The 9638-nt window shown below is 44.7% G+C and overlaps 1 protein-coding gene across 1 annotated transcript in view; it reads left to right on the forward strand.

Annotated features, from left to right (window-relative positions):
* The window catches only part of tmem175 (transmembrane protein 175), a 129774-nt gene extending 124025 nt beyond the window's left edge, over positions 1–5749 (forward strand). The window contains exon 10 of the mRNA XM_085963448.1: positions 3979–5749. Coding sequence (XP_085819574.1) covers positions 3979–4648 — 670 coding nt within the window. The 3' untranslated portion in view covers positions 4649–5749. The remainder of the gene's footprint in view (positions 1–3978) is intronic.
* Positions 5750–9638: the final 3889 nt, after the last annotated feature.

Here is a 9638-nt window from a genome sequence, read left to right on the forward strand (position 1 = left end):
GGAAGGAACCCTCCACCAGCGCTATTTAAAGGATTGCCTGGACCGCTCTGGAGGAGCCCTGCTGTTCTCGGCAGAGTGGGTGTCAAAATTCATGGTAGTCTGCCGCATGCTGCACAACCTTGCCATCATGAGGGCACAGCTGTTGCCACCAGCTATATGGCGAGCAGCTGAGGAGCAGGAGAAAGAGGAAGGGAGGAGGCAAGCAACCCCAATTTCACATTCACCAACAGTCCCACACCTTACCTTCCCCCGTCACTGACATCACTGTGTCCGCTTGTCCACAATGCAAAAATAAAAGCCACCGCAAAATAAACATTCCAAGCCATATTGCTTATAAAAGTCTTCAATGTGCCTTTTTTTGTCCAAGTGTTCCTAAGCAGTATGACCCCAGTGGCTGCAGCATGGCTGGTGAATTTCAGTGCAGGAGACTGCAGATGGCCTTGGAGGACGACTTCGAGCAGCTCTGGGCCTAGAAGGCCCGGCTGCGGACTGTAGCATCTCGGCAGGGGCAGCAGCCAGCTGGGGTGCCCTTTAATTTTTTTGGGGGTGCGCAGCCCCTTTAAGAGGCTGCGCGGTCCATTCAAAATACCGCGCATGCACAGTTTTTCCCATTTAAAAGTGTAAATGCTGTGGCTACTAGAGCCGGCTGCGCGAGAGCTCCAGAGCGCTGCACGGCCACGCAGCTTAAAGGGAACATTTAAGGGCACTGGCAGAGTGGCAGGGGTGGGAGGCCGAATCCTGTCTTCCTGAGAGAGGACAGCAGGTTCATGCTCCACGGAGCCACTGCCACTTCCCTGGGTTTGCGCCTCAGCAATCCTAGTAATCTGTTGGAGGACAGATTGCTGCACTGCTAACCCTTTGCACACTGTAATCCACAACCATGATGGCAGCAGTCTGAGCTTGCATGGCAGCAAGCTGGCCTGCAGCACTCGGATGTTGCATGGCTGCTGCTTGTGCTGCAATGGGAGCTGCGACATCGGCCGTCAGACTGCATTGTGGTTGGGTCCACAAGTGTGCAAATGGATTTGGCCACCACACTCTGCACAAAGCCCTGTGCCAAGTTGGTGCTGGACTCCTCCATGCTCCTTGACATTGACCGCAGGCTTTCTGGCAGGCTCCCAATGCACCAAGCATTTTGTTGTGCATACCCATCTGCTGTTCTGTTCTGCTGTAGGTTGCTCTATTGAAGTCATCGTCTGAGACCTCTGCAGCGGAACCCGTCTGCGACCTCGCCCTTCGGCGAGCTGGCACTTGCATTATCCTTGCCCCCCTGCCCTGACTGCAGACCATTCGTGCCTGGTGTCACACCACATGCAGATCCCACTTCTAATCTATCCACTAAGATACGTGCAATGTCAGTAGCTGAGCTGGTGGCTACAAGTATGAAATCGAGCCACGGTGCTGTGTCTTCATCATCGCTCTCTTCTTGGTGTTCCTCCACTGCCTGGCCAAGTTCCACCTCTTGGGTATCTGAAAGGAAAAAGACATGAGTATGGTGTGGTGCGCGAAGGGGGAGAAAGTAAGAGGGCATGCTTACACCATCTCAGAAGAGAAAGTGGGATGTGGAAACGAGGATTAGGTATGAGGATACTATCATCTTCAATGGTTTCAGTCCCGCCGCTGGTCACTATCTCAGTAATGGCCATCCCAATAACGGCCAGCACCATCTCCTCCATGGGAGTTAGGACATAAAGGCGTGCCTATGCCCTTCCAATAGCCTCTGCTCTGTCCGGATGTGTGCCATCTTGTCCTGCAAGAGAGAGGGAAGTGTGTCAGTGAGTGTTGTGCAATCTGTTTGGCTGATGTGGCTGTCATGGTTGAATAGCTGGCAGTGTGTACAAGCTGAGATGTGGGTGTGAGGCTTGCAGCAGTACTAAGTGTGAAGGTGAGGTTAAGCATATGAATGTTAGATATGAGGCCTGATTGATAGAGATTGTTGGTAGGTGAGTGATTGGCGGGGGGGAGTGGGTGTGGTAATTTGAGCAGTGCCTGAGGATGTGGCATTTGAAGATGCATTCACTGACCTTGACCACTCGTGAGGTTGTTGAACTTCTTGCGACACTGCATCCAGGTCCTTGGGGCTTGACCCCTGGCATTGACCTCCATGGCTATCTGCTCCCGCTGCCTTTTGACTGTGTGTCTGGAGGGCTTCCTTCGTCCCTGAGGATACAGGATTTCTCTCCTCCTTTCCACCTCCTCCACCAAGACCTCCGTGCAGAATCCAAAAATCTTGGAGCCCACTCTCTCCCCTGTTCTGCCATTCCTCACTCTTTTCCCAGGCCAGAATCTCTTGAATCGCGACTCCCTGCTCCAGCCACAGTGCACCTCCCTTTTAAGAGGTACAGGCTAGCTTTAAGCAGTGCAAGCTAGCTTTAACTGGTGCCAGCCTCTCACGATATTGACCTGCTGATGCGTCCAGCCAATGAACAGCGTGGTTAACGCTCGTTGGACACAGAGATCATTTAAATGAGCATGTAGCATAAAACTGGTGTGCTGCCTGCATTGCAATCAATGGGCAAGGGTTAATCGTACATCGCAATCCCCACGCCTTTTTTCGGAGGCTATCCACTTTAGTCCCCTTTGTGTGTTTGTAAAACAAGCAAAAATATTTTCAGACTTTTTCATAAAAACAACAAAACATTGCTTTAATATGAGTGCAATGTTAATAGTTTTGTTTTTAAACATTCTAATGAATTTTTTATAATCACTATTTATATGCATCTTAGTTCAGAAGAAACTTTAATTCTGATACAATAAAGCCTTAAAACACACAGAGATAGATAATAGGGTATTATTATAGAAAGACCTTTATAATTGTTACTGTGGCAGTCATATGTTAATCAAGTCTTCCTTGCTCTTGGAATACTTTCAGTATTCCACAGTTGACTTTGCATGCGTCCCTTTACAAGTATCTTTTTGATGTAATAATCTATTGAGAATAAAATATAGTGATTATGCAGTAGGACAACTCTTTTAAAAATGACATTGTCTTGTGCACCCATGTGATTTATCCTCCACCCTCGACATTCCAACTTCTCCAATGCTGCGAACCACATCATGCCATGCATTGCTTCTCACTCCTCTCTCCCTTCTTTGTCAGAGTCCGCTGTGGCTCAGTGGGTAGCACACTCGGCTCTAAGTCAGAAGGTTGTGGCTTCAGGGACTTGAGCACAGAAAGCTAGGCTGACACTCCAGTGCAGTGCCGAGGGAGTGCTGCACTGTCGGAGGTGCCGTCTTTCGGATGAGACGATAAACCGAGGCCCCGTCTGCTCTCTCAGGTGGACGTAAAAGATCCCATGGCACTATTTCGAAGAAGAGCAGGGGAGTTATCCCCAGTGTCCTGGCCAATATTTATCTCTCAACTAACAAAAAAAAAACAGATTATCTGGTCATTATCACATTGCTGTGTGCAAATTGGCTGCCACGTTTCCCACATTACAAGAGTGACTACACTTCAAATAGTACTTCATTGGCTGTAAAGCGCTTTGAGATGTCCGGTGGTCGTGAAAGTCGCTATATAAATGCAAGTCTTTCTTTCTTTGCAAAGCTACATTTGCTCCTTAATCCTCAATCCATTAATTTAAAACCCTCATCATTTACAAATTCCTCAATGACCTCTGCATCCTCCTCCTATATCCTCTCCCGAATACTCTGTTCTTCTAACTCCAATCTTCTGTGCTTTCCCTGCCTCAGCTTTCTCTCGAGCTCATTCCTCTACCTTGCCACTTCTCACCTTTAAAAACCATCTCAAAACCTATTTTGTTGACCAAGCCTTCTTGCAATCTTTCTAATCTCTCCCTTCCCTGGCTCAGCATCGTTTTACCGTAGTTATGTTTATTTGTGAGCTGCTTGGGATGTTTTTGGGATGCTTGGTAAATGCAAGATGTAAATGCCAATTGTTGTATAAAATTAGTCATGAAGTGAATGAATGGCTTTATTGAGTTTTCTTATAACTTTATTTGCATATTCTTGTTACAGTGAGGACAATGTCCCTGAACCTAAAGAAGTTACAGAGAAGTTCCATGGCAAACTTATTGAAGCACTTAGTGAGTACGGTCCAGAATTCCTGGCTTATTTTGGTTCATTTGTGACTGTTGGCCTTCTCTGGTTTGTTCACCATTCACTCTTCCTCTACATCACTAAGACAACAAGACTAATGGGCCTCCTGAACACATTCTCACTGGCTTTCATTGGTGGACTTCCATTGGCCTTTCGGCTCACCCATGAATTTGCCGCCAAGTCACGTAATGAACTTGAGGCCATTCAAATCAGTTGTGTTATAATTTTTCTTGCAAGTCTCTTTCAGTTTGCAATATGGGCTGCAGCACTTTACAATGAAAAGGAAGCTCTGCATCGTCATATTCGGTACGGGGGCAAAGAACATGCATTTATGTTTGCCAAGCTTTCACTTTACCCTTCTGTGGCCTTTGTTACGTTCTGTCTGACATATGTTTTAAGTAAGTTTAGCACTGAAATTTTCCATTTGATGCAAATTATTGTTCCTTTTGCATTTGTCCTTTTACGAATCATTGTCCGAATTGCTTTGGCTATTCTGACATGGTTATTCAGTCGATTAAAACCAAGGACATCAATATTAAAAGAGGAAGAAGAAGAATCTATCATCTCTGTAAGTGAGGCTACATCATAACAGTTCACTTACTGTTGTAGAGCATCCAGATTCAGAACGCATGGTTTAATACATTCATATACATGCATGTTTGAAGTCGGTTTGTGCTCATTTGCCCCATTTCCACTATTACTATTTTTATGTAGCACCTTAACACATCAAAGACCATCAAAAGCAACTTTTGGCTAGAAATAAAGTATGCTATGGTATAATCCTGTTATGTGCCAACACTGCCGAAAAAGGAAACGGTGGAAAGTGACTTTTCTTGGTTATCAAAATAACGTTACATATTTTATTCCTAATTTTTGTCTTAATGTTCTACATGTCTTCATTTTTATGTTTTTAAAGGTTGAATAATTTTGTAATGCTGTAATTTCAGTTTTACTGTTACAGTAAGGATATGGTTCAGTATAATTTTCAAAAGTGACTTCTACATTATGTAAAGTTTTAATTTTGCTTCTTTGCTTTACTTAAAACACTACTTGATTCTTAATTACATTTATTTAATGGTTTTTTTTTCTATGTGCACAATATTATATCTCAACCCAGAGTGTCAAATTGTGTACAAGTCCGTTACTAAGGGAGTTTAGTTGTTTTGCCGATTGTTACCTGTTTTTAAGTACTAAACACTCTTGAAACAAAAGCCCTGTTTACCCTGATGCAAATAATCATTCCTTAGCAAACTAATCATCTGAAACAGTATATCTGTATCCCACAGATTGATCCTTCATTCCACATGCCTGTCCTCAGTGTCTGTTACAATTTAACTGCTTGTTCATTATTGCTTAAATTATGATGATGTTGCAGCTGTAAAACTAAATAATCTGAAAAGGCATGGAAATAAATTGCAGGATGAACAGTGCATTTAATAGCATTCTTTGAATAAACTGGAAAAAAATCTTGCACTATAGAATGAATTATGTAAAATGCTAAAGCAGCTCTTAATCTTTAGCTTAAAATCCTTGAAATGAAGCTGTTGTTAAAATGGCATCTTATTCTTTGTACATGTTGAACATTTAAAATGCTTGTCTGCTGATGTTGATCATTCTGAAAGCTGTTAAAATTTAAACCAATTGATAATGTACAGTTGTGACATTTTTTAATAAATTCCATTTGTTTGTATTATACAGTGTTTTCTTTTCCTCCAAAAGGAAATGCATAAAAAGCTTTTCCTATTTAGATTGTCAGTGGTGAAAGGGAAGAATTCAATAATGTTTAAGAACTAACATATTTTGTTATAGCCAAACTGACCACGTAATCTGAATACTCAGAACAATTTTTGTTAACAACACCAGTTAAGTTTCTGGTCAGTGGTGACCCCCAGGATGTTGGTGTGGGATTCAACAATGGTAATGCTATTGAATGTCGGGGGAGGTGGTTAGACTCTCTTGTTGGAGATGGTCATTGCCTGGCACTTATGTGGCACAAATGTTACTTGCCACTTATCAGTCCAAGCCTGGATGTTGTCCAGGTCTTGCTGCATGTGGACACAGTCTGCTTCATTATCTGAAGAATTGCAAATGGAACTGAACACTGTGCAATCATCAACAAATGTCATTGAATAAGCAGTTGAAGATGATTGGCCCTAGGACACTGCCCTGAGGAACTCCTGCAGCGTTGTCCTGGGTTGAGATGCTTGGATTCCAGCAACCACAACTGTTGTATCCGTGTGTTAATGGAGGCACGGAATGCAGGAGTTGGTTTAACAGGTGTTTACTGAACAAAGTCTGGAGGTGAACTAAAAGATAGAAGACGCTATACAGGCTTATATACCCGAGTGGTCACTACCGGTATTACAGTACACGGGCTCTTAAAGGTACATACACTACAACAACCATCTTCTCTTTGTGCTAGATTTGGCTCCAGCCAGTGGAGAGTTTTTCCCCTGATCTCCATTGACTTCAATTTTACTAGGGCTCTTGGTGCCACACTCGGTCAAATACTGCCTTGATGTCAACGGCAGTCACTCCCACCTCACCCCTAGAATTCAGTTCTTTTGTCCATGTTTGGACCAAGGCTGTAATAAGGTCTGGAGCCAAGTGACCCTGGCAGAGCCCAAACTGGGCTTCAGTTAGCAGGTTATGGGGAGTATATGTCAGTTACAGTAAATAGCATTGTCGATGACACCTTCCATCGCTTTGCTGATGATTTAGAGAAGACTGATGGGGTAGTAATTGGCCGGATTGGATTTGCCCTGCTTTTTGTGGACAGGACAAAGCTGGGCATTTTTCCACTTTGTCAGGTAAATGCCAGTATTGTAGCTGTACTGGAACAGCTTGGCAAGAGGCAAGGCTAGTTCTGGAACACAAGTCTTCAGCACTACAGCCGGGATGTTGTCAGGGATCACAGCCTTTATCATATCCAGTGAGTTCAGCCATTTCTTGATATCATATAAAGTGAATCGAATTGGCTGAATACTGGCATCAGACTGTGATGGTGGGGACCTCAGGAGGCCAAGATTGATCATCCACTCAGCACTGCTGGTTGAAGCTGCACGGTTGACCAGTCCATCGTCCTCCAACGCCACTCCACCGTCATCCTGCTGGGTGGGACTGTACTCACCTGGTTCCATTCATATGGGATTCTATCGTAAGGGGAACAGATAGGCGTTTCTGTGGCCATAGACGTGACTCCAGGATGGTTTGTTGCCTCCCTGGTGCCAGGGTCAAGGATGTCACTGAACGGCTGCAGGGCATTCTGAAGGGGGAGGGTGAACAGGCAGAGGTCGTGGTTCACATTGGGACCAATGACATGGGTAGGAAGAGGGATGAGGTCCTGCAGCAAGAATTTAGGGAGCTAGGTAGCAGACTAAAGAGCAGGACCTCAAAGGTTGTAATCTCTGGATTACTCCCGATGCCACGTGCTAGTGAGTATAGGAATAGGAGGATAGAGCAGATGAATGCGTAGCTAAAGAGTTGGTGCAAGAGGGAGGGCTTTAGTTTCCTGGATCACTGGGCCTGCTTCTGGGGAAGGTGGGACTTGTACAAGTTGGACGGGTTGCACCTGAACCAGAACGGGACAAATATCCTTGCGGGGAGGTTTACTAGCACTGTTCGGGGGGGTTTAAACTAACTTGGCAGGGGGATGGGATACAGAGTGGAGCTATAATAGGGGGTGATGTACAGCCAAATATAGAGGAAAAAATAAGTCAGACTGGAAGGCAGAGCAAATATGTAACGGCACAAGGGAGTAGGGCAAGGCTAAATGGCATTTATTTTAATGCAAGGAGTCTTACGAATAAGATGGATGAACTGAAGTTGTTGATGAACACATGGGAGTATGATATTGTTGCTATCACGGAGACATGGTTGAGGGAGGGGTAAGACTGGCAGCTCAATATTCCGGGGTATAGAATCTTCAGGCGAGACGGGGGGGGGGTAAAAGAGGAGGGGGTGTCGCAATATTAATTAAGGAGACAATTACTGCTGTAAGGAGGGATTATATATTAACAGGTTCCTCTACTGAGGCCATATGGGTTGAACTTAAAAACAAAAAGGGGGCTAGCACTTTGCTGGGAGTGTACTATAGGCCCCCAAACAGCCAGGGGGAGATAAAGGAACAGATATGTAGGCAAATCTCAGAGAAGTGTGCAAATAATAGGGTAATTATAGTGGGGGATTTCAACTTCCCCAATATTAACTGGGATAGTCAGAGTGTGAAAGGCTTAGAGGGTGCAGAATTCTTAAAGTACATCCAGGAGAGCTTTTGGAGCCAGCATGCAGAAAGTCCTACAAGAGAGGGGGCGGTACTGGACCTAATTCTAGGGAATGTGGTCGGGCAAGTGGTAGAAGTGTTAGTAGGTGAGCACTTTGGTGACAGTGACCATAATTCGGTGAGATTTAAGGTAGTCATGGAAAAGGACAAGGATGAACCGTAAATAAAGGTTCTAAATTGGGGGAAGGCCGATTTTAATATGATAAGGCAGGATCTGGCCAATGCGGACTGGGATCAGCTACTTGAAGGAAAATCCACATCAGAGCAATGGGAGTCTTTCAGAAAGGAAATTGAGAGAGTACAATGGCAACATGTTCCCGTAAAGGTCAAAGGTGGGACCAACAAGCCCAGGGAACCTTGGATGTCAAGTGATATACAAGAATGGATTAGGGAAAAAAAGGGCTTTTGGCAGATACAAAGGACTAAAGACAGAGGAAGCCCTAGAGGAGTATAAAAAGTGCAGGGGGATACTTAAAAAAGAAATTAGGCGAGCGAGGAGGGGCCATGAAATAACACTGGCGAGCAAAATAAAGGAAAATCCTAAGGGGTTTTATAAGTATATTAAGGGCAAGAGGATAACTAGGGAAAGAGTAGGGCCCATTAGGGACCAAAGTGGCAATCTGTGTGTATAGCCAGAGGATGTAGGTGGGGTTTTAAATGAATTTTTTGCATCTGTGTTCACTATGGAGAAGGACGATGTGGACATAGAAATCGGGCAGGGGGACTGTGATATACTTGAACATATTAGCATCGAGAGGGAGGAGGTACTAGCGGTTTTAGCAGGCTTAAAAGTGGATAAATCCCCAGGCCCGGACGAGATGTACCCCAGGCTACTATGTGAGGCAAAGGAGGAGATTGCAGGGGCTCTGACACAAATTTTCAGAACCTCTCTGACCACAGGGGATGTGCCAGAGGACTGGAGAACAGCTAACGTAGTACCATTATTCAAGAAGGGTAGTAGGGATAAACCAGGGAATTACAGGCCAGTGAGCCTAACATCAGTGGTAGGGAAATTATTGGAAAAAATTCTGAGGGACAGAATTGGTCTCCACTTGGAGAGGCAGGGATTAATTAGGGATAGCCAGCATAGCTTTGTCAAGGGAAGATCATGTCTGACCAATTTGATTGAATTTTTCGAGGGGGTGACTAGGTGTGTGGATGAGGGTAGTGCAGTGGATGTGGTTTACATGGATTTCAGTAAGGCTTTTGATAAAGTCCCGCCTAGGAGACTGGTCAGGAAGGTAAGAGCCCATGGGATCCAGGGTGCCTTGGCACATTGGATCCAAAACTGGCTTAG

Source organism: Somniosus microcephalus, chromosome 2 (genome assembly GCF_052327205.1).
Source record: "Somniosus microcephalus isolate GS21.2 chromosome 2, FLI_Smic_1.0, whole genome shotgun sequence".
In the NCBI taxonomy this organism is placed as follows: Eukaryota; Metazoa; Chordata; class Chondrichthyes; order Squaliformes; family Somniosidae; genus Somniosus; species Somniosus microcephalus.